We start from the raw sequence: 25,450 nt of genomic DNA, 5'->3' as shown, positions 1-25,450 counted from the left end.
CTCGCCACACTGGGAGATACAAATAGACAATACATACTATTACTGACTGAAGGCTAAACATCCGCAGTTCTCTTATACTTCCCGCCCAAACAAACCTACCGCCCATATCAGAATCATGAACAATCATTGGCTCCTACCAGTCATCTGACCACGCTCTCCTCTAGGGCTTCTGGAAATCGTAGTCCAAGTGACGCGTTGTCAATAATGGTGTCTAAGTCGAATTCAACTACCTTTCCCAGAGATCATAGCGGCGGCAGCGCCGTCACACCTCAGGGAACCAACCAGGAGGCCGCTGAGTCACGTGACTTTGTGATTTGCGGCTGCAGAGAGGTATGATGTGATTTCTGGTATTATTGTGTATTTATGTGCCGTGTGCGAGTCATGTGACACCTGCGCTAATGGCCGCTCACGTGTGCAGGCAGGACGCGGGTTCTCTGCTCAGTCACTGATCCCTGTGTGACCGCACAACGCAGCTCTGGGGACAGCGCCGCTCTGGACGCCCCGGGACTTCACTAATTGCAGTTCTTTATGCAAACTTTTCCTCCTATACGTGCAGAACTGAATGCTTTCTGCAGCTGCAGTGCTGGGACTTGTAGTTCTCCTGCTGATAGAGCTTGCTGTATGTGACCCGCTTTTAGTGGTACCTGAGTAGGGAACCTGCCACGTTGTGATCACTTATTGCGGGCAGGAGCGGCGACCGGCAAACCCATAACTTTGATGTTTTGATCTTTTTTGTAATTATTTTTTGCTGTTTACTTTCTTTTTTAGTCCCCAAAGTGGACTTCAACCTGCCCGTCACCTGATCGCTTGTCCTGTATACTACAGTACCTCAGTATTGAAGGATATAGGAAACTGACGTTTTCCTGTGAACCCTAAGCGGGGGTCTGGGCTTCTCTGGAGGACCAAGATGGCTGCAATGGGGGTCTTCAAAATGAAAAAGCAACCCAGCTCTACCTCACAAGTGGGGACTGCTCTGCTGGGGCAACCTGACCAGTTACAGGGGTTCTATAAGAACATGATATGATGGCCCCGTCACATATTTCAAACACTAGCCCCTCATAGTCAGGTATCAGGACAGTCTGCAGTCCGAAGATACACCGCTCCCAATACCTGTGTCTCAATGACATAGAAGCTGTGTTATAAGCACATGTACCAGTGAGCCGAGGAGAACGGCTGCGACAGGAGAAGACATAAATCTCCTTGACTGAGCACACAGGATTTTTTTTCTCCAGCCTCAGACATAAAATCCTTTGTGCTCAGTGAGAAGATTTATTTCTGTCACATCCCTTCTTTACGTGTGTTGACGATGCCATCGTTGAGACATGTCTCAAGCTGTATTTCTTCAGACTGCAGCCTGTCCTGATACATGACTGACGGGTTGCCGTTTAAAATATGTGACGGGCCATTTTATCACATTCTTGGAGAACCCCCTTAAATGTTAACATTAGTGACTGACCGTGACATCTAAGCAAGCGATCTGAGCTCAGCTCTGGTCACTGAAGTTACAGGGAAATTCCAGATGTGGAACGCAGCGAACATCTGTCCTGTATGTAGTGGGTTTAGCACCTCATCTCGGATTAAGTCATATTTAGAGGGGATAAAAATGGGGTAAGTGCCGCTGTGTCATACTAGTTCCAAAAGCGTCAGCTATCCACAAAACTATAAACTTGTAAAGGCTTCGCTCTGGTGCCCATCAACCTCCAAGGTAGTCGCAGACAGCTGATAAATTGCCATGGCCACTGGGGGCTTCCTGATGGCACCACCTTGGTCCTCCTGGGTCTCCCAACCACAGGGGTTTTATAAGAGACCTGCATTTTCTTGGTATATTGACCGGCTTATCTAATTCTATATTGAAAAATCCATTACAGCTTCAAATTTCCCTATGGGGTCTAAAAAATAAAGGTTGGAAAAAAGTTCTCAAAATATTTAAAAACAAAAATATGATCTGCCAACCTTTTCCCCAGTTAAAAATAAGTAAAAAAAAAAAAAAAAACATTTGTCAGTAAAGTCTGATCAATTAAAGTATAGAATTATTGAACCCGTACAGTGAAAAAAAAAAATCAAAATCCCACAATCGCTGTTTTTTCACTTCTACAGCTCCTCTGAAGCTAGGAAGATGTTGTATTCAACTCAAAATTTTTGCAATAAAAACTACATCTTGCTAAATCAAACGCTCACAGCTCTAGTGATGATAAAAATATAAAAAAAAAATGGATATTCAGAAAAAATTAAACCACAAAAATGAAAATTGTACACAAATGCGTATTTTATGGGACCCCCAGCAACCATTATCACGGGGTTCTCCTGTATGGCTGGATTACGTGCAGAGTACGTATGTTGGGGACACTATGACCCGTCCTGTGGGGTTTCTGTCCAGTGGTTGGAGATACTGACATCACAACTCTTCTGTTTTCAGACAATCCGGGTTTCAGTGGAGCCGATGCTGAGTGATGGTGAGTAGTTCTGTCCCGTCTTCCAGGCCTCACATTGTCCTGTAGTTCTGTCCTGTCTCATTATTATCAGGCCTGGAGAGACCGTTCTTGCGTCCATAGCTGCTTTGAATTCATTTTTTTTCCCCCAAAAGCCAAATCCAACAGATCAGAGAATGAGGACTCGGTGTGAATGAAGATTGTGCTATTGGACGACAGTGTATATAGAGCCTCGTGTGTTAAGGACTAGCGGCTCCATAATGGAGAAGTTTCCGGTGTCTCCATTAGTAATTAACCCCTTAGGGTGCACTAATCGCTGCCGTCTTCTCTGTCGCAGGATGTAGGCGTTAACGATTTTGAGGATATCGCGGTGTATTTTTCTGAAGAGGAATGGGGCTGCCTGTGCGAGGAGCAGAAGAGGCTCTACAAGGAAGTGATGATGGAGAATTACACCGATGTCTGCTCCCTAGGTGAGGAAGCAGTGCTAAAAGAAGTTTCCATTCCCCCCACCTCTAGTTTTGTTTTTTTTTTTATTGCTTTACTCACCCTTCCCGGGTCCAGTGCTGAGTCTCCGCCGCTGCTCACGGGGTCTATGATTGTATCATCAACAACGCTGCAGACAATCAGTGACCTCAGCAGCTCTTGCTGTCAACTCAGGCAGAGGCACTGTGCTACTGATTGGCTGCAGCGCTGGTCCCAGCAGTCAGGCCTCCACTGATCTAGAAGTTATCATTCAACCTGTGGATAGGTTTTTAAACCCCCGTAACAAAAGTCCTGCTTCTATAAAGCTGCATCGATATCTGCAAACCTTTCCGTCCTCGGCTTTGGCAGCAAAATCCACGTGTCTGACTTTGCTGCCGATTTATCGCACATTTAACCCCTTCTGTTGTAGAAATTCTTGAAAAATCCTTTACAGAGCGAACATGACGTGGCTATAACAATGCGCAGCATCCGATACTTCCATGGTCAGATGTTACACAGGAGCGATCACCCAGCGGAGCTCACCCGATGAGGGTTCATTTCCTGCCATCAGACTCCATGTAATCTGTCCATTATGGCGCCCACGTCGTCACTCATCTGACCTCTCGTGATTTCAGGGAGTTTTTACTTGAAGCCAGAAATAATATCCCGGATTGAACGAGGGAAGGAGCCGTGTGTGAAGGATCGGGCACTGTGCGACAAAGAGCCCCCCATCAGTAAGTGCGAAGAAAGGCTGTGAAACATTTTGGTTTTAGGTCCCCATTCCCTGTAGTCACCCTTTATGCACCCATAATCAGTACCTGTACCATTCTAAAACTCGGCAGATGGATGTTCAAGTAACGCCGGAAGGTAATCATTATTCCATAGGGGCATTTCAGCTACAATATCCTCAAATCCGACCACCCTTTTAAATCTGTTTCCATATTGATCGTGCCAGACGAAGCAGGGGCAACAGTCGCGAGACATTTGTTTTCCTCATTTCCAAAAATCCCAACGGGCAACTAGTTTGTGCGGCATGAAGTAGATGGTTTTCAGAATTAGGGAGGTGACCGCCGGGCATCCATGTGCAAATGGCTTTGGCCTGCCCAGACAAATACTACAGAAAGAAATTGGACAACGCCCCCCCCCTCCCCCTCTGGGTCTCTGCAAAGTGGTTAGTTTAAGTTTGGGCCTAGTTTTCCCCCATATAAAAGATGTGATCTGGGAATTCAAATTAGCGAAAAGGGATCTGGGCACCACTACAGCACTGTGTTGGAGAAAGTAGCTAAGCTTGGGGAGTAATATCATTTTAATTAAATTAATACGTCTGGCCACAGACAGTGGAAGTTTACCCCAGACCGCAAATTTCACTTTAACCATCTCCTGCAGCGGATATATATTTAGTTGCAAATCAAACTTACTGTCTTGAGAAATATGGACACCCACGTACTTAAAACTGGTTACAATGGGTAGCAGGGAGAGAGTCTCAAGCCGTGGCATTGGAGCATGGGAAAGAGGCATCAAAGCAGATTTCTCCCAATTTATATATAGGCCAGAATATTGTACCTGTACCTTTCTCTCTGGCGCGGGTCTCACCAGTGGGACAGGAAGCAATGATGGCTCATTCTGTGGTCACCCGGATGATGTCCCGTTGTAGGGACCTGAGCACAGCATACAACCATAGGCTTTAACTGGGAAATCATTGCTCCTGATCCAAACGGAGGCAACGAGAACCGAAAAAAAATGGAAGTCTTCATCTCCTTTAACATCCCAATGTGAACATGTGGATGGTGGAAAGGATTGAGACACTATATTATTCCAAACATTGACAATTTTTATTTTTTTTTGCTCCTCTAGACCCGATTCATTATTTGCATTTTGTTAAGTCACTTTTCTTTTCTAACTTGTAGTTTTCGCTGACAAATTAATCAAAATGTGAATCATGAATTTTACGAAAAGTTCAACATTTTTATTAACTTATCAATTACTTTATTTATTTTTTGCCATTAACTGATGTAACAGTTTAGAAGAAAAAATTGCGTGTGGCAAACAATAGCTGACGTACATAGACTCGTCCCAAGGGAGGACTTCCGTAGAGCTACGACAAACTTTATGACTTTTTAAAAAGTTGCATTTCATGAATCAAACACACAACAAGATATGGCCTTACCAAAAACCCTATCTGATGACAAATGCACAAATAGCATGATGCAGCGGGCCTCCACTAATAGAGGCAAGGGGCAACTCAGGTGCAAACTACTGATAAAAACAACCACCCCACACCTAACAAACCATGGTGGGGTTGGCTGCCTAGTAGGAAAAATGCACATAGATAAGGTTTGCATAGGACCCAGTCACACATATATAAGTGTGATGCAAAGTGTCTGGCTTGCAACCTATTAATGACGCCCATAGGATTACCAGGCGGGTTGCTACAGCACTAAAATATGCAACACACAGTGACAGATATTAATGACGCCCATAGTATTACCAGGCGGGTTGCTACAGCACTAAAATATGCAACACACAGTGACAGACGCCCCAATAGACCAAGCCAACAAAAAGAGGCCCAACTGCATCCTGCAAAAGATAATATAAGTGCAAAAAATTAATGCATACAATGAGCACATTAAATGAGGTATTGGTTAATATTTTGGCCAAAATAGATAAAGCCTGCAAGCCAATGTCAAGGCTCCTCATGATATTGCAGGTCCCTAACACTAATATCAAAACAGTTAACATAGAAAAAATTAAAAAAAAACTCACACAACAAGATATGGCCTTACCAAAAACCCTGTCTGATGACAAATGCACATATAGCAGGATGCAGCAGGCCTCCACTAATAGAGGCAAGGGGCAGCCCAGGTGCAAACTACTGATAAAAACAGCCACCCCACACCTAACAAACCATGCAAGCCTTATCTATGTGCATTTTCTGACTAGGCAGCCAACCCCACCATAGTTTGTTAGGTGTGGGGTGGTTGTTTTTATCAGTAGTTTGCTCCTGAGTTGCCCCTTGCCTCTATTAGTGGAGGCCTGCTGTATCCTGCTATATGTGCATTTGTCATCAGACAGGGTTTTTGGTAAGGCCATATCTTGTTGTGTGAGTTTTTTTGAATTTTTTCTATGTTAGCCATTTCATGAATCAGTCTAAAACATCTGTAAAAGTCACATTGCCGTAAAAAATAAAAACTAACAAAACCACAAAAAGACAACTGGAAAAAAGGTGCAAATCTTCTTTAAAGGGAATCTGTCACCCCTATTTTGAGATATCATATAATGATATCATTCAATTGTGTGTCACATAAGGATTCTCTTTCATGCATAAATACCTTTTTTATATCGGTTCAGATGTATGTAAACTGCCACGGTCTGGTCCGCTGGGCGGGGCTTATTCACCTGCTCCCCCCCTCCCTGTCTTGCTCTACACAAGAAGAAATGCATACAGCAACACAGGGAGGGGAGGAGCAGGTGAATAAGCCCCGCCCAGCGGACCGGACCGCGGCAGTTTACATACATCTGAACCGATATAAAAAAGGTATTTCTGCATGAAAGGTGCGGGGTCAGGGGGAAGCAAAAGTACTAAGAGAATCCTTATGTGACACACAATTGAATGATATCATTATATGAGATCTCAAAAAAGGGGTGACAGATTCCCTTTAATTCAGAAGTATTCACTCCAAAAACCTGTGGGTAACGCAAAGATGAATCAGGCCGGGCGGTGCAGTCCGCTTCTGGAGTAGAATATTCTGCCTTCTGTTTCATACAGATGATTAATATCTGTTCGTATATCTGCAGATTACGTCATTATAAAGCCGGACATCCTCGCTCAGCTCCCAGAGGTTTCATCTGATGACGACGATTCCGGTCAGTGTCCTAGAAACGCAGAATGCCAAGTTGTTTATTATTGAGAGGATGAAATCTGGTGGATTGGACGGTTCGCCTGAAGTGGCTGATAACAGGAATCCAATAGCTTTCATCTGTGTAAAAATGAGATATTCTCCTTATTTGTCACCCCATCCCTTTTTAGGAAAAAATTTAAAGTCTAAGATGATTGCAACATTTTTTACCTTTTTTTGTACAGCAGATAGGTTGTATAAAGAGTAAAATTTAGTGAAGAGCATGCTGCGATAAGGTGCTATCGGAGCATGCTCATGTCCTAATCAAGTATTTTCGGCATGCTCTAAAAATATGCCCAAGTCCCCGCGGCTGCATTTCTCAATGCTGTTTGACAGCTGCAACACATGCGGGGATTGTCTAACAAACAGGAATGTGTTGCTGCTGTTGAACATCCGGCAGCTGAGGCAACATGAGCATGCTCAGATAACACAAATAGAAGAAAAAATGGGCTAAAAAAGCCCTAGCCAGCTCACCAGCCACAGCGCGGAACCTTGTCTGGACCCAACGATAGTTGATAGTAGACAGAAACATAAGGGGAGTTCCAGCTGATAAAATTTCTTGCTTTATTGAAAAATTAAAATAGTACAGCGGCTTTCTCCTCAAGAATAGATGGATGTGCAATGAGGCACTGAGACACCAGTTACGCGTTTCGACCCTACATGGGTCTTTATCACAGCTGCAAATTACTAACATAGTGCAAACCTTATACTTAGTGCTGACCAATGAGAACTGCAATATAAATCACATGAACAAACCAAAGGTCCTGTGAGCATTACTACAATGCCTATGTTCCATAGAGACCAATGACTATATCACCTTCTATCACAAGTTCTAATAGAAAGGTCCTGTGTGCAAATCTCCACATTCTCTAGGTTTGCATAATAATACCACATAAAAATAAATTAGTTGACATATATACAAATACTTAAAATATAGCAATAACCATCAATAATGATCTCTGTTCTTTTGTTTAACCCCTTTGGATATCTAGACCCCAGACAGAATATCCAAAAAGCCTCTCTTGTAAGAAGGCGTCTTTTCTCTATCGTCTCATAGGGGGACACAGAAACCATGGGTGTATGCTGCTGCCACTAGGAGGCTGACACTATGTAGAAAAAAAGTTAGCTCCTCCTTCGCAGTGTACACCCTACCGACAGGAAGTAGGATGTTCAGTTTAGCTTAGTGTCAGTAGGAGGTGGACACGGGTCTTTCATTAGACCCTTATCTACCTCAATGTGCGTCGTTTCCTTTTAGGTTTTCTGGAGGGATACAGTGTGAATAGTCACTACTGTACTCCCACACAGAGACTGAGTACGGCGTGTACTGCCACCCCGTATCCTCATTGCTCTCCACAGCAGGACCAAGAGCCCCCTAAAAGGAATGTGTGTCAGGCAATCTAGAATGGTCCTGGAACCCCGTCTCCCACCCACTCGCCCACCAGAGCCTGTCGGTTTGGAGGAGGCGCGGACGTCCTAAGAAAATTCACGGACATCTTTACTTCACCTGGACAATGAGGTACCTCTCTTTCCCCAGGTTTCCTCCTCAATAAAGGGCGACAAATTACGGCTCCTTCAGTATCCAGCTTCCTGCGGCAGCCTCCCTTTAGGTGTAAGGCCTCCATACTGGCTTCCCCCTCCTCTCCCTGCGCCTTTCTTTACTAAGGCTACTTTCACACATCAGGTTTTCGGCGTCAGGCGCGATCCGGCGTCGTGCCGGAGCGCCGGATCCGGCAAATATTTCATAAAACCGGATGTGACGGATCCGTTTTTCTGCCGGATCCGTCTTGTTCTTGACAGACAAAACCGGATCCGTCTCATCCGGTTCATCCGTTTTTCGATCCGTTTTTCGACGGATTACGCCGGATCCGGTTTTTAAAAACACCCCTTGTGGCCTTCCGAACGGGATTGGCTACTGGAAAACTATATATAGCGTGTTCCTACAGCCCTTCTTTGACAGGTTGTAGAGGAGAAAGTGCAGGTTGGAGAGAAGAGCAAGTTACTGGCGAAGATGGATGTTGTCATTGGAAATATTTTGAAGAATTTAGCGGATTTTACAGCGGAGGCGAATCGTTTGAGGGTGATTGTTCTGGAGAAGGAGAGAGCGAGACAGCAGCGCATCAGGCATCGTAGACGACGTTTGTGGATCCACCCCATCACAGCCAAGAGAATGACGCGTGGGGTCTATTCTACACTCTGCATGGACCTTCGACGAAACCCGGATACATTTTTTGGATATGTTCGGATGAAAATGGAGAATTTTGATTACTTGGTGGAGCGCATTGCACACCTCATAAGAAAAGCGGACACCTATTGCCGCTTCTCCGTTTCACCCGCAGAGCGTCTGAAGGTGACTTTAAGGTAAGCCACATTTATTGGATATGCTCGCATCAGAGCACACTTTCACTGCAATCTTGTTGGTGGTATTTTGTATCTCCAAGTGTTATAGCTGAGTTTTGGTATGTAATGCTGTGATTTAAAACTAATTGATTGTTTTTTAATTCCCCACAGATTTCTTGCAACTGGAGAATCCCTTTCGTCACTGCATTTCCAGTACAGACTCGGGATTTCCACCATATCTGGAATAGTGAAGTACACATGCCGTGCACTGTGGGACTCCTTAGCTGAAGAGTTTTTACCAGAGCCCACAACAGAGAGGTGGATTGAAATTTCAGAAAAGTTTCAACAGATATGTCAGTTTCCCAACTGCTTGGGCGCTGTGGACGGGAAACATATCCGCATTGTAAAGCCAGCCGGATCGGGATCGGAATATTTCAATTACAAGAAATATTTTTCAATTGTCCTCATGGCCATCGCTGACGCGGAATACAAATTGATTGCTGTTGATATTGGGGCCTATGGCCGGTCCAATGACTCTCAAGTTTTCAAACTGTCTGCCATGGGGCGTAAACTGTATGGAAACACCTTCCAGTTCCCACCACTTAGACCGCTGCCGCAAACATCTGGTCCACCTATACCATTTGTCTGTGTAGGGGATGAAGCCTTCCAGCTGTCAGAACACCTTTTGAAACCGTACGGTAGCAGAGGATTGTCAAGAACAAAACGCATTTTTAATTACCGCCTCACAAGAGCAAGAAGAATGGTTGAATGTACCTTTGGTATTCTGACAGCCAAATGGCGGGTCCTATTGACTGCGATCAACCTCAAGACAGAAACTGTGGACGAGGTGATCAAAGCTTGGTGGTACTCCACAATTTTGTTATCTGCAAGGAACCCATTTCCATTGAGGACACCTCTGAAGAAACCACCTTGCAAGATTACCATGACATTACCACTAGAAGTTCTGTGACGGTTTCAGTAATGAGGGACAATTTTGCACAATACTTTGTCACCTCAAGGCAGAGTACACTGGCAGGATGACAGAGTGTGAAAGATTTGTGCCCTTAACCAAAATTGTGTACCTTCTGTACCAACAGTATATACCTTTGCCAACCAAAGTTGGCTATCTTGTCATGGTCTTACTATTTTTAGCTTTAGGCCACAGGTGTGTACCTGGTTGTGTTTTATGCAAAGTATTTCACCTTTTAACAAAAGTTGTGTACATTGTTAGGAAATCACCAACAATAAACACAACTTTTTAGGTGAAATACTTTGCTTCAAACACAACCAGGAACACAACTGTGGCAAAAAGCTAAAATTTACCCACAGTTATATACCTAGTTTTGAATACCATTTTACCTTTTAAATACCCTGTATTTAACCTTTTTGGCCGCAGAAAGAAATGACAGACAACCAGTGTAAAATAATTTAACTTTTATTGAAAAATGTTTTTTTTAGTAAACTGTTTTTAAATTTTAATAAACTTTTTTAATAAAGCTTTGAAACCATAAAACTGGTCATTTTTATTAAAATACACACATATTATAAATCTGTGTAGTGTGGGGTGGAAATACTGCTGGAGGGGCTGCGGGACACTTCGACACTGGGAGTGTGGAGAGAGGACTGGGATCGTGGTGGGGAAGGAACAGTTAGAGGTGAAGGTGTGGAAAAAGCTACAGAATGGGTGGACATGTGGGAGGCAGAAGAGGTGGTGGGCGGTGGAGTGGAGGGTTGGACAGGGACTGTAGGAGCAGATGATGTTGATGGCAAGTTGTATGGGGAAGGAGTTTGGTATGGGGCAGGTTGCTGGAAGTGGGGAGATGTCTGGTACTGGGGAGGTTGCTGGTACTGGGGAGGTGGATGGTATGTAATAGGAAGGGGAGGATGGAAAGTGGCTGGAGGGGGTGCAGGTGGAGAAACTACTGGGGTGGGAAGAGGAGGTTGCGAGGTAACGTGCTGGAGAGCACCGTGGCATGAATGCATTACATGCATCTGCTGGGTAGGAGATAGCGTTTCCATGCGCTCCACAACAGACCTGAAAAAGCTGTGGTTTGGCGAAGATCTTGCTTCAGAATGCATGGTTTGCAGAAGTGTCTTCACCTCCAGAATGCTGGAGTTGATCTGCTGAAAGCCTGCGGAGATTTGCTCTGACAAGACTTTTAGACAGTTCTGGAAAGATGCATTCAGATGCAAGAACTCTGGCGCATAGCTCTTTTCCTGACCCCTCTGCCGCTGCCGCCCAGTACCCGCAGGTGTACTAGAGGTGGCAGGGGCAGAAGGGTGGGGTAAAGGGAAAGCGATCTCCTCACCAGCAGCTTCATGTAATGTAGGCGGCCACGATGCTCCTGTGCTGGTGGATGGGACAGATGGGTCGAATGTGTGGGAAGGCTGGGAAGGTGCAGATGTACCGGGGCGGTCGAAGTGTCCCTCGGTGCCGGTCTCCTCAGGGATCGCCTCAGAAGGGTCCAATCGTGCAGGCTCCCGAGTGCTGCTCACCGTGCTGTTGAATAAAGAGGAAAAAAAACAATTAAAAAAGTGACATGGCATGGCCCTGGCTGAAAAAAAATTGTTACATCTAAACATTTTTTTTTCACATGTGGTGTGTAATATTTACCTTCTGGTGACCATTGTATCCCGGAGGAACGACAGGGCTTGTGCGTACTTGTACTTGCTCCTGCGTCCTCCAGATCCACTCTGGGCCCGCATCTCTTTATTGAAGTCCTTCTTGAAACGATCCCTCACAGACCGCCACCGCTTCACAATTCTGTCCCCTGAAACGAGAAAGGACAAAGTGGTTAGTATACAACATCAGTGTTTCCCAAACTCCAGTCCTCATGGTCCCCAGGGGTCATGTTTTCAGGATTTCCATAGTAAATAGAAATCCTGAACACATGATCCGTGGGGACCACGAGGACTGTTGTTCGGGAAACACTGGTTTACATCAAGCAACCGGTACTGTATATACTTACGCTCTTTAATCTGGGCCCGAGCATCGAGGTCCTCCCAGCGGTCCACAAGGAGCGAACAGATTTCCTCCCAGAGTCGTCGGGTAACGATCAGGTCAGCGTGGCGGCGGTCAGCCATATTCCAGAGCGGCTCCCTTTCTCTGACGAGATCGATGAGGTGGTCCACATCGATTCCTCCATCCTCACCGTCAGAGTCGGGAGCACGCTGTGAAGGCTGTTAAAGAAAAAGACAAAAATAACATAATTAGCCTCCACAAAAGAAATGAAATAAAAAGTGCAAAAAAACAAAGCAAAAATATTTATACTTACACGCTGGTGACCGCCGCATTGCTGTCGCCGACGACCCTGGGAGGCACTGCGAGGACCTCTTGGCCGAGCACCAGATTGGGAAGACTAGAGAAGAAAACAAAAAATGTTATGTCTTTGGATGTAGGCATTTGTTTGCTGTGTGTGGTCTGCAGAACATTGTTTTCTATGTGTTGTGTGTAGTGTGATGTTGTGTTTCTGCGTTTGATGCCAAAAACTTACCAATTGTGAGCCCACTCCAGGTGTCTGTCCACCCCTTCCTTCTTCTTCTGGGAGCTCCTCTTCATCTTGTGATTCCTGTTTTGAAATAAAAGGCAATGAATAGACATATATTACAGAGATGATGGATTTTGGAAATAAAAACTTACCGTCAAACGCTGACGATGCGAGGGAGGGCTCCCAGAAGAAGATGTGCTGTCTTCCTGCTGGCCAGACTCCATGCCTGTGGGTGGTGTTACAGCTGCTGCCAGTGCTGCTGCTGCTGCATCTCTTGGGCGGCTGTTGAATAAAGAGAAACAAAGGGGCAATGAATATCTTGATATTCCATGGCCCTAGTTTGGAGGAATGGGGGATTTGATAATTACCGTCTCTCATCTGCTGCTGGACTCCCCTCCTCAGCATGTTCCATTTGCTGCTCCATTTGGCGTGGTGGTGGTGCTGATGGTGCTGCAGTGGTCTCCTGCCTTCTCCTGCGCCTGGTTCCTGTCTTGGGTGGCATGTTGGGTGTGGCTGAGGGTCCCACTGTCTTGCTTTTATATATGTGTCTTGTGGGCAGAGCTACTGAGCATGCTCAGACCAAAAAAACCGGATCCGGCGCATTGCGGCGCTCATAGACTTTCATTGTGTGAAACATTGAGACACATTGCCGGATCCGTCGAAAACCGTATGAAAAGCATGGCCATCCGGCGCAAATGCAAGTCAATGGGGGGGAAACCGGATCCGGCATTGCATTTCGCCGGATCCGGTTTTTGTCAAAAGCGCCGGATCGCGCCTGACGGCGAAAACCTGATGTGTGAAAGAGGCCTAAGGGCTCCCCCCCCCCGGCTGCTCTTATTCATCTCTGCAGCCGGGCTTCATGTAGGGGTCCATTTCGGGAGCGGTCGCCGCGGCGGTGCGCATTCCCCGGTGGCCGCCGCATTTACTCCAGGCCCCGGTTTCAATTTGGGCCTTGTTCGGCGTCGCTGCCACGCCCCCCCGCCTTTATCCTCGGGCGGGCTTCTCTCCCGCCCGTTTTGAGCCCACCCACCGCTCGCTCCCTCCAGGTTCTGCGTCCCTGAGGCGGCGCACGGCCCCACCCACTCCCCCTAGCCTGCCTATTGTCTTCGGGCTGCGCCATCTTGGGCCTTCATTCCTCCTCCCTCGGCCCTCAGTGAAAGCGCGCGCTTCTCGGCACCGCTTAAGGGGCGGTCGTTTTCTCCCAGAGTGGGACCCGGTTCGTGTTTTCACCAGGCAGGTCCAGCCTTTTCCTGCCCATCTCCACTCGGCCTAGACAAGTACAGTGCGGAGCATATACCACTTATATTAAAATTAAACATGGCCTCACTATCTGCAGGGCCAGTGATGGGGCATTGAGTCCATCTTCCTAGGTAAACTGAGGGGAATTGCGCAATAGCGGTGCAGTCTCTCATATAAGCAGTGCAGTCTTTAGTGTAATAAGTACTCCTAGCCGTACTATCAATAGTTGTATTATAGTCGGGCAGTCACTGGCGTTATGGTGCTCTGGAAACGTGCGTTCACCGACAGAACAGTGCTCCAGAGCCGTACAGTCGCTAACGTAATAGTACCTGGGCGTCGTGTGGTCACTGGGGTAATAGTGACCTACAGCCGGTAGTACTCTAGATCCGTGCAGCCCTAGTGCAATTGTAGTCTAGAGCCACTGGCCATTCTAGGCTGAGCGTCAATGCATTCGTCAGGTGGCGACCGCTAAGCAGCTTGAGCCTGGGCTGAGACCCGAATGGGAGATCAACCTGCGTTTGCAGGTCCGGGGTCATGCATAACATTCACTGGCGTAATAGTAATCTCCTGTCGCTCAGTCTCTAGTGGAATAGTATGTCCGGTGTCATAGCACACAAGAGCCATGCAGTCGATGGCGTATGTGTTACCCCTTGCGGCTGTCTTCTGTGACACGATCCACTCTACGCCTGCCCACGTACATTGGACAGGATAAAACTTGCCATATGGCGTCTGCCGGGTAGAAGTTTTCACTCGCACGTTTTGCCTCGAATATCTGATTTTGTCACACGGCAGTTGTGGTTTCTGCTATCGCAGTTCTGTACCTTGATTCTCGGCGGTGCAGGATTCGACCATTGCTTCACACATTATGAGGCGGGAGCCTCGGCATAGCAAATGCTTCTATATCTCCTGCTCGCTATTTTGGATCGGCGAAATCCCGAAATCCTGCTCGTTATTTTGGATCGGCGAAATCCCGCGATACTCAAGATGGCGTCGCCGCAAGAACATGTCGCCGGCGAGGACGACGTCGGGATCCAAAATGGCGTCGGCGAAATCTCGCTAGATTTCGCCGACGCCATCTTGGATCCCGACGTCGTCCACGCCGGCGACATGTTCTTGCGGCGACGCCATCTTGACTATCGCGGGATTTCACGATACTCAAGATGGCGTCGCCACAAGAACATGTCGCCGGCGTGGACAACGTCTGGATCCAGGATGGCGCCGGCGGAAGAAGATGTCGGGGATCGTGGATCAGCGGCGATGACGGCGTGAGTATGAGAGACGGAGTGAGAGAAAGGGTCGTATGTGGAGTGAAAGAGTGAGTGGAGATGGTGAAAGGTGAGAGGAGTGTGTGTGTTGAGGGTTAACATGGAAAGAGGTGAGCGGTGACGTCACCGGTTACAACTGGACGGAAGTTGTTACAACCGGAAGCTGCTTAGGGCAATTATTATTATAGATGCCCATATTAAGACCTTCCATGACTATATCTTCAGCTATTTTGTTGTAGGTTTTTGTTGGATTAGAAATTAATTTTTCATAAACCTCATTATCAGATAAAAGTTTTAACATTTGATTTTTGTAATCTTCAGCGTTAAGGACTACCACCATACCTCCCTTATCACTGTGTTTGATTACTATATCTGTCATGTTTTTCAGATCTTCATTGTTCATGTGATTTATATTGCAGTTCTCATTGGTCAGCACTAAGTATAAGGTTTGCACTATGCTAGTAATTTGCAGCTGTGATAAAGACCCATGTAGGGTCGAAGCGCGTAGCTGGTGTCTCAGTGCCTCATTGCACATCCATCTATTCTTGAGGAGAAAGCCGCTGTACTATTTTAATTTTTCAATAAAGCAAGAAATTTTATCAGCTGGAACGCCGATTTTGTTTCTGTCTATGCTCAGATAACACCTTATCCAAGCACGCTCTCATCACTAGTAAAATTGCAAAATTGTGAAAGTGCTTGTAAGAACAAGAAACTTTCCAATTTATTTCTTATTAAAATTCCTCTTTGTTCTCAGGAAAGGAGGGATATAATCGTATACTGCTTGTTGCCCAGATTACCAGCCACCTCTGCAGTTTAATAGAAGTGGTCGGTCTAGGCAAGCAGCAGTTACGAGGTCTTTTCTATAGAGCTTGTGAGTGCTGCTCAGATCCATGGATCCGGCCAGTGTCCGTGCCCCTTTGATCCTCCGATGCTGAGAGACAAAGTTGTCTACAAGCAGCACAGGAGAGCGCACTGTTCAGCTCACCGGCACTAAGACACCGGTGTGAACTGTCAGTGATCCGATGTGCCCCTGAAGGTCTCTAATAAACACCTCCATTAAGTTCAATGTTCCAGCGCCTCTCTGTACATGATCTGGTGGAAGTCCAGTGATGTCTTGTTCTTCCGCTCTCACAGACTACATCTACCTGGAAATTGATTCAGACTCGGAACAGGAAAGAGAATCTTCTAGAAGTGTTGGCTCCGAGATAGAAGATGATGACCTCTCAGGTGGGTGATGGGGAACACGGACACATTGGGGCTGATTTACTAAAAGTGCGCAACTTTTAGACAGTGGAAACTAGACAAGACCCTCCTAACGCTCTGGTGTCTTGTGCCGGATGGTTAATGTCGTGTCTTTACACTTCTCTCGGGTTGCTCCACTTATTGGTTGTCTTATTACTTTGGTAAACTACATAACACAACATTGTGGCACAACTGTGGAGCCCAGGATTACACTCGGGCGGCGGCCAATAATCCTGGACCTGAGTAACTGCGCATTGTGTGTCACATGATACTGATCTGGGAGCGATGATTGTCCGGGATGATATCCTGTGGATTTCTCTGTATACATATTGTGTATATTTGGGCTCCGAGGTGTCATCATTAACAGAGCCGCATGTATGGGAAAACGTCAGGGAAGCAGTGGCGCGCGAGGACGGAAACGCGATAGGTAAGAACAAACCAAAAAGCGCCTGAACCTGCTGCTGTGTGATGTCACTGACCATACCCAACTGTCTGCAGGAGTACACCCTGTGCGTCTTGCAAGTCCCTCTCATTGGCCTCCCTATATTGTCTGGTTGCTTCTAGTCCTCTGATCAGATCTCCATGACTTCTGTCTTTTTCCACTGGGGTCTACGGTTCACTCGGGGCCATGGGACCAGTGTGTAATGGTACGAGTGCAGTTCATGTGATTTCCCCGTGGAGAATATTCTCATCTGCAGATGTCACTGTTTATTGTACTCTTTCCAGTACAAAACGCAAAATGAATGAACTGCGCCAGGAAGAGTTAAAGAGGGGTGGTACAATACATGACCACTAGCACCAAAACAGTGCCCGAAACCCCCCCCCCCCCCCCCCCGCTGATGGCATGCAGGCGTCACTGCAGGTCACTCCTGTGTAGCGGAGATGCAGTATCTAACACGGCCCGTGGTTTTCTAATCCGGTAAACCCCTTTAAGTATTCGGAGGATACAGCGGTGCCCATATTTTATACGCTTGCACAATGCTTTGCAGATTATTGATGAGCGCAGAGTAATCTCCGCAGCGCTGTGTGCTTTGTACAGATTGTATATATGTGGAGTCTGACAATGACGAGAGTGAGGAGCAAGAGAAGGAAACGGGAGTGGCCGAGCTGGAGGAGGATGAAGATGAGGAGGATGAAGATGATGAAGAGGACAGTGGCTCGTCTGGTAAGTGTAAAAGGGTGTATGTAGTTGTCTTGGCATCTTCACTTTGAGCAGGAGAAATGTAAGGAGTTTTATGTTGCTTAAAGGTGTTTTAAGTTTTCAGAAAACCTCTTTCTCCAGGCAAAAAAAATAAACAAGCTGTGTATCCTCCCCGTTTCCACCGCTGCTCCCAGAGTATCTGTTGTCAGCAGCTTTGACGTCACGTCAATAGCACTGCAGCTAATCACTGAGCTCTGCCCAAATAGACGGCATGAGCCACTCAAAGCCGCTGTCCTCACTAATTAGCTGCGGCGCTGTCAGCACTGCAGATTATAACAGACACTGGGAGTAGCGGCAGAGACTCTGGCTGGACCTGGGGAGGGAGTGTAAGGTTGTATTTTGTCATTGAACTTCAATGGGAGGGGGGCAGTCAAAAAACCCTTTAACTCTTTTGGAAACGTTAATTCATTTCAGTGGAAAAAACATGTGCACAAGGCTAAGCGAGTGTTCACACTGCCAATTCCAGGCCAGTCAATGACAACAATCCAATTTCTGCAATAGATCGTCACTTGTTTCCTGACCTGATTACACAGGTTCAAGAACAATGATGGGGAAAGAACAATCACTGATACGATAATCTATCCCCATATAATATCATGGTATTGCGACACATCTCCCACTTACAGGAACCATCCGCTGCCCATAGCAATGACTTTTTTTTTTTGCTTGCATAAATGATTTGTTCCCATGATGAAGGAGCATTTTGCTAGTTCATTGGGTGATTGCCGGCTTGTGTACACGGAGTGATAACTGGGATGGAGCTCCCTTAAGTGCTCTTTATTGTTGGCTGCCATCTTTGGCGCCTTCTTGTGGCTGACCAAGTGTGAACTTGAGATCTCGGGTACATAAAACTTGTATTTTTCCTTTTTTCTGATTATTTTTGATTATTATTGCACTATAGTTTCTCAGTCTTTTGCTTTACACTTTTTTCCATTTATGAAGATTGTTTCTGTGTGGAAGCGGACACAACCCCAACAACCGATCTGCAGAAGAGGACACCGGTGAAGTGTGAAGATCAGAGTGAGAAGAAGCGAGTGATGGATGTGGGTGAGTGCTGGGGAAGATTCTCACTAGGGAGGTCTTCAGTCATTTCCATACGGCTGAAGATGTTGGGGAAATCTTCAGAATTGTACAGGTATTCATGGAGGATATTAATCGCGTTAGTGCGGATCTGAGCATATCTGATGGCTTGCGATATGCTGTGATAAGTATAAGCGACCTTCCACCTGGCACTGAAAGCAACTTTATATTTGTCTTGTCCACTCACCCTACCTGGTGCTTCCTTGCTGAAACCGTGCGCTCTAGTCCTGCTGCATCCAAGATGGGAGCACTGGTAAGTCTAAACACCTAATGTGGAAGGATGGCATGGTTCAGATTTACCACGCCACCGCCTCACAGATACAGTGGACTGCAATGTCAGTCGCAGTAGAAGGCAAGTGTATGATGCTTTTCAATGTCAGGATGGAGATTTGCTATAAAGGGAACCTGTCAGCCCCCATGGCCTCCAACCCAGCTCCATTCACTTATATATCAGTAAATTCCCTGGATAATGTTTATAGGTAAAAATTAGCTTTAAAAAGCATTTATATTGTCTCTGTTTTCTATGCTAATTAGCCCTTTGAGTAGTTGATGGGACGTTAGTTGCCCCAGATTAATCGGTCCTCTTTCCCTGTGGGTGTTAGGACATAATTTACATGAGCGGCATCATCAACAGTAATGCCACTCATTCAGGCAGCGTCACTACGTCTCTGAAGCCAGGTGTATGTGATAACATGGAAAGGGGGCCGACCAGTCTGGGGAAACAAACACTCCATCAACTAGTCAAAGCCCTAATTATCACAGAAAACAGGGACAATATAAATGCTTTTTTAAACCTAATTTTTACCTAAAAACATTGTACAGGGCTGGCTACAGGCAATTTACTGATACATTAATAGTACCAGCAAATGTAAGAAACTGCCTCTTCTCTTCCATGCCTTCTGAAATTACCATCTATTATCTATCTTGGTCAAAACAAAACAGAATGCCAGCTGACTGAAGGATCAGCTTACAGCTGCCTTAGCTTTTATGGGAGGGGGAAGGAGGAATGAGTAGAAAGAGAGACAAGAATACAAAAAGATCTTTGTAGTTTGTAGCAAATGTTTTATCTCACTTCAGAGTTGGATTCACTGCTACACTGTTCAATACTGATGTGTAATATTCTCCATGCTGCTTATGGACAAGTGCTACATACAGACAAGAGAGCAGGAAGCTCACATTTGTATGTCCCGTGTATGGCAGACATCATGGCAACGAGCTAAAAGACTGATTAAAATTGGAGATGGAGCTAGCAGAGGGGAAAACTATAGGAGACAAGTAATTTAATGGCCAAAATTAGTGATATTCCTAATGTACACACAACTATTCTAAAAAGTCACCTGAAATAAAAGCTATGGGCAAATCAACAAAAAAACTCACTTAAGGCTAGTTTCACACTTGCTTTTTTTTGCAGCGCGTTTTTCCCGCAAAAAAACGCATTGAAAAAACGCATACAAAAGCATACAACTGCTGCGTTTTTTTCAAGCATTTTTATGAGCATGCATGAAAAAAACGCAGCGTTTTTATGCGTTTGTATGCGGTTTTAGTGCGTTTTTACCGCGTTTGCGTTTTTTTCCAACATTAGGTGGCCCCTCACACTAACCAAAACCCTGACCCTAACCCTAACCCTGACCCTAACCCTTAACCAAACCATACTTAACCCTAACCCAAACCCTAACTAACCCTAACCCTGACCCTAACCCTGACCCTAACCCTTAACCAAACCATACTTAACCCTAACCCAAACCCTAAACCCTAACTAACCCTAACCCTGACCTTAACCCTAACCCTAACCCTGACCCTAACCCTTAACCAAACCATACTTAACCCTAACCCAAACCCTAACTAACCTTAACCCTAACCCTGACCCTAACCCTTAACCAAACCATACTTAACCCTAACCCTGACCCTAACCCTTAACCAAACCATACTTAACCCTAACCCAAACCCTAACTAACCTTAACCCTAACCCTGACCCTAACCCTTAACCAAACCATACTTAACCCTAACCCTAACCCTGACCCTAACCCTTAACCAAACCATACTTAACCCTAACCCAAACCCTAACTAACCTTAACCCTAACCCTGACCCTAACCATACTTAACCCTAACCCTGACCCTAACCCTTAACCAAACCATACTTAACCCTGACCCTAACCCTTAACCAAACCATACTTAACCCTAACCCTGACCCTAACCCTTAACCAAACCATACTTAACCCTAACCCAAACTCTAACTAACCTTAACCCTAACCCTGACCCTAACCCTGACCCTAACCATACTTAACCCTAACCCTGACCCTAACCCTTAACCAAACCATACTTAACCCTAACCCTGACCCTAACCCTTAACCAAACCATACTTAACCCTAACCCTGACCCTAACCCTTAACCAAACCATACTTAACCCTAACCCTGACCCTAACCCTAAACCCCCTTAACTAACCCTAACTCTAACCCAAACCCCTAAATTCCATGGTTAACAAAAAAAAACGCATGTGCTAAAAAACGCATACATGAGCATGCCAGTGCGCACGTTTGCGCATCCATAGGCTATAATGGCCATTTTTAGCGCAAAACGTGCGCATACGTGCGCATGCGCTTTTTTGCAGGGCCAAAAAATGCAACATGCTGCGTCTGGAAAATACAAACGCACACCCCAAAAAAACGCAGCGCATGAAAATCGCATACGTGCGCTTACCAGCGCGCAGGTATGCGCACCCATGTTAAATATAGGGGAAAAAACGCATGCGCACGTATGCGTTTTTTTACAGCGCAAAAAAACGCAAATGTGAAACCAGCCTAACAAGGTCTTAAAATCGAGGAACATTTCAGTGGCAACAAAGACTCGACTCGTACATAGTTTGGTGTTTTCAGTGGCAATATACAGATGCGAAATCTGGACGATAAAGGAACAAAACAAAAGAAGAATTAACGCCTTCAAAATGTGCTGGAGAAAGATGTTATCAAAACCAAGGATGGAGAGAAGAACAAACAGATGAACTTTGGAATAAATCAAGCCAGACATGTCACTGAACGCAAAGATCACCAAGCTAGAGTTGACTATGGACACATCATATGAAGAAAGGAATCACTGTAGAAGGACATCATGGTCGGACGAATAGAAGGAACAAGAGGAAGTGGAAGACCAGCAACCCGATGGCTTGATACAATCAAGATAACTGTTGAGAAGACCCTGCTGGACATAGCTAGGCTTGCACAAGATCAGTCTTCCTACAGAGCATTCATCCATCAAGTGTCAGTGGCTCAAGATCGAGCTGAAGGCCCTTGATAATAAAATATCAATGCAAATTATCTCCTTTAGAACTAAGACAATGCTAGCGCCACCTGTGTGCAGCTATAGGAGACACTTATAAGAGAGTTTTCTTCTTTTATTTCTTTAGGAGAGCTAATTTGCATACATTTTCCCATGGAGCCTGGCTGTAATCTGATTTCTCAGTGAGCTGGCAGTCTGTCTTGTTTTGACCAAGATGTACTTTAGCTATTTTTAAGAATGGATAAATAAATCAGGCTAAGAAGAAGTGAATCATAAGTGGAGAAAGGAGCAGTTTTTTGCAGACTAAATATATAAGTGTTTTTATATTTGTTTGTACTGTTGATTCATGCAAATTTAGTTGAAACGACAGCGACCGTTTAATATAAGCAGCCATATGCTTGGTGTGCTCACATTGATTAGTCTTTTATGCTTCTGTTTGACAAATGCCCTTTTCTTCCATTTTGCAGATGAAGATCAGGTTATACCGGACAGTGATTCCCCCGCTTCCACTTACTGGGAGTCCAAGACGCTCAATGGAATTAATAATGGTAAGGAAGGAGAGGCTGCCATCATATCAACCGCTGATACGGAGTGCTGCTTTTCATTGATGCTTTTTACTTTTTCCCTTTCTTTCTAGATCGGATTATTGAAGACGCTGTTTACCCAATAAGCCACACCACCATCGAAAATGAGGAATCTCCAAGCAATACACTGTTAAATGTATGGTACGTGAAAAGGATTGAAACCAATACGACTTCACACCAAGAAGTTGTAGTTCCAGGGACTCCCCGTATCGAGCAGCGTAAAGAAGTGGACAGTCCCAAAGATACTGAGCTTGAGCAAATCACTGACTTGGAGTTCTTGTGCCCCATGTGTTCCGAAATGTTCACCAGTGTTTCCAAGTTCTTCGAGCATCAGAAAATCCATGAACCAAAGACCCCGGTGTGCCAAGAATGTGGCGCCCGCTTTAGTGATAACCTTGCCCTAGAACGGCATCTACTACTTCACATAGAAGAGAAGATCCACGTGTGTCAGGAGTGCTGCCAGTGTTTTACCACCCGGTCAATGCTGGAAACGCATCTGAAGACTCACAAAGGGGAACGGCAGTGGCCGTGCCCCGATTGCGGTAAATTACTGTATTCAAAGTCGGGACTTGATAGACATCAGCTATTACACATAAGAGACAAGCCCGTCCCATGTCCTCAGTGCGGAAAGTGTTTTATCAAGCAGTCAAACTTCGAGATGCACCTACGGCTCCACGCCGGAGAAGAGTTTTATCCCTGTACCGAATGTGAAAAACTGTTCAGCTCAAAATCGGCCTGCGATAGACACATAAGAGCTCACACCCAGGAGAGACCCCATGGCTGCCCCCAGTGCGGAAAACGCTTTCTGTATAACGGCTGCCTGATTAAGCACATGAGGGTGCACACTGGAGAGAGACCTTTTGTCTGCCCAGATTGTGGCAAACGTTTCGGTCAACGTTCCAGTCTTAATTCTCACCGGCGACTTCATGAGGATGAGAAACCGTATGTCTGTCCGGAGTGCAAGAAATGCTTCACCAAGAAATTCAATTTTGATGTGCATTTTAAAATTCACGCAAAGGAGAAGCTGCTGGCCGAAATCGCCCAAATGAAGAGCGGAAATAACTCCAACCTAGTAGTGAACAGCCAAAGCGAGGACCCTGTCAAGGATAATAGTGAAAATCCTGATATGGATAAGCCTGGTGAGTGGCCTCTTATTGATGACTCTCTGAAAAACGGACAACATGGAGATGTCCTACTTCATGAGAGGCCTGAAGTAGACGTCTCCCTTGGAGATGATCCGTTTCACAAGAGGCTTTTGACAGATGACTCTCTCAATGATATGACATGTGAAAATATCCCATTGAATGAATTTCATCTTAGAGATGTCCCAATCAACGGTGGTCCTTATGGAGTTGTCCCATCTACAGAAAGCACAACTGAAAGTTTTGCAGATAACAGTAGGCCAGTTATTGATGTGTCATTCAATAGTAGACCCATTGGAGAGGTGCCATTTAAGAAGAAGCTTCTTACAGATGTCCCTCTGAACGACTGGCCTCTTGAAGAGCTCACATTTATCAAGAACCCATATTTAGATGTTTCCTCTAGTGATCAGCCTTTTGGCGTTGGCTCCTTCCTACAGATTTCTTATGATGGTCACGATCCCGACAGTGTCTCGTTTACGGAGCAGTCCATGATAGATGTTTCATTTTTCACCAACCCTATAAACTCTGGAGCTGAGGATAAACCGCACACTTGCCTGGAGTGTGGGAAAGGTTTTCCATATAACGGATGTTTGGTAAAACATCTCCGGACTCACACAGGGGAGAAACCGTACACCTGCAACGAGTGCGGAAAGTGTTTCGCTCACTCGTCGACCCTCACCTGTCACAAAAGGACTCATACAGGAGAGCGGCCGTACCTCTGCCCCCAGTGCGGAAAAGGCTTCACCAGTCAGTCCCAAGTCTCCCGACATAAAGCAATTCACAACAAAAGCTGGTCGTTTATATGTAACGGGTGCGGGAAAGTGTTTTTGCAGAGGTCGTACCTACTAAAGCATCAGAAGAGGATGTCGTGCTCATAAATGCTGTGATGGGCAGTGACTTTTATAAATATATTATATTTACATTATAACAGAACGGCAGTTTTATACTTTTTAATGAATGCAAAAAAAAAAATATGTTGTTTTGATTGTGTATTGTGTTTTGTTTTTTATCCATTTTTAAGTCTACAGCTACTATGCAGATTTATGTGTCTCCATGGTAACCAGCAACAAAACATCTGGTCTCGTCTTGCTAATGTGCTAATGTACTAAATGCATGTTAGGAAAAAGTAAGTGATAAATAAAAGGGAATATAAGAGCAGGATCAGGCTACAAAGAGTTTTGTTACTTTATTGATGCATATGTCTGCATGGTTGCTGTAAACTCAGAACGGTAGGACATTTTTAACTGACTGTTGCTCAGTTGTTCATCCTCTAATTCTAGGTGCATTGGAGCAATTTTTTTTACATGGCTTTTCAATTGGATTTAAAACCAAATAAAAATATCCCCCTTATATATACAGTGCATTTTGGGGTGCAGATATATACGTGGTGGGCACCATATTTGGCCCGTAACATCAGTGAGTGGAGCCACAATCACTATTGTTAACCCCTTATATGAATTTAAAGCAACTGTTCCCGGGGGGGTGCGCCATTTCGAGCAACCCATAATGGTAGAAATAAAAACTTCACATTGCCACACAAAAAGCCAACCCTCACATAGCTCCAGTAATGAAAAAATAAAAACTTACAGGTCATAGAAAATGGTGAAACACAAATATTTTTTTATTCTTTTGACAAATTTCTGAATTTTTTGTAACCACTAAAATAAAAAACTATCCAAGTTTGCTATTGCTGTAATTGTACTGACTTGATGATCCAAGTTATCAAGTCACTTCTACCATGCAATGAACCCCGTAAAAATACAATGGCTGAAATGTCGGGGTTTTGTCACTATTATCAGCCCACTTGAATT

At 45.2% G+C, this 25,450-nt stretch overlaps 1 protein-coding gene across 4 annotated transcripts; it reads left to right on the top strand.

The window, feature by feature from the left end:
• The first annotated feature begins 201 nt into the window (after window positions 1-201).
• On the top strand, window positions 202-25,322 carry LOC141051721 (uncharacterized). 4 transcript variants are annotated; one of them, XM_073548712.1, is made up of 10 exons: window positions 202-330; window positions 2,417-2,453; window positions 2,767-2,899; window positions 3,527-3,625; window positions 6,687-6,755; window positions 16,251-16,343; window positions 17,398-17,523; window positions 18,502-18,606; window positions 22,381-22,461; window positions 22,551-25,322. In XM_073548712.1, the coding sequence occupies exons 2-10, from the start codon at window positions 2,451-2,453 to the stop codon at window positions 24,515-24,517; spliced, it is 2,676 nt and encodes an 891-aa protein (XP_073404813.1). In that variant the 5' UTR covers window positions 202-330; window positions 2,417-2,450; the 3' UTR covers window positions 24,518-25,322. The 4 variants fall into 4 exon arrangements, with proteins under 4 accessions (XP_073404813.1, XP_073404812.1, XP_073404814.1 ...); XM_073548711.1 differs by lacking the exon at window positions 202-330 and adding an exon at window positions 374-619; XM_073548713.1 differs by lacking the exon at window positions 202-330 and adding an exon at window positions 374-734.
• The last annotated feature ends 128 nt before the right edge of the window (window positions 25,323-25,450 follow it).

The sequence above is a fragment of the Dendrobates tinctorius genome, unplaced genomic scaffold (assembly GCF_039654945.1).
Source record: "Dendrobates tinctorius isolate UK_male_01 unplaced genomic scaffold, ASM3965494v1 ptg000158l, whole genome shotgun sequence".
Classification (NCBI taxonomy): Eukaryota; Metazoa; Chordata; class Amphibia; order Anura; family Dendrobatidae; genus Dendrobates; species Dendrobates tinctorius.
The sequence above is the reverse complement of the archived record's forward strand: the minus strand, read 5'-3'. Positions and strand labels throughout refer to the sequence as shown.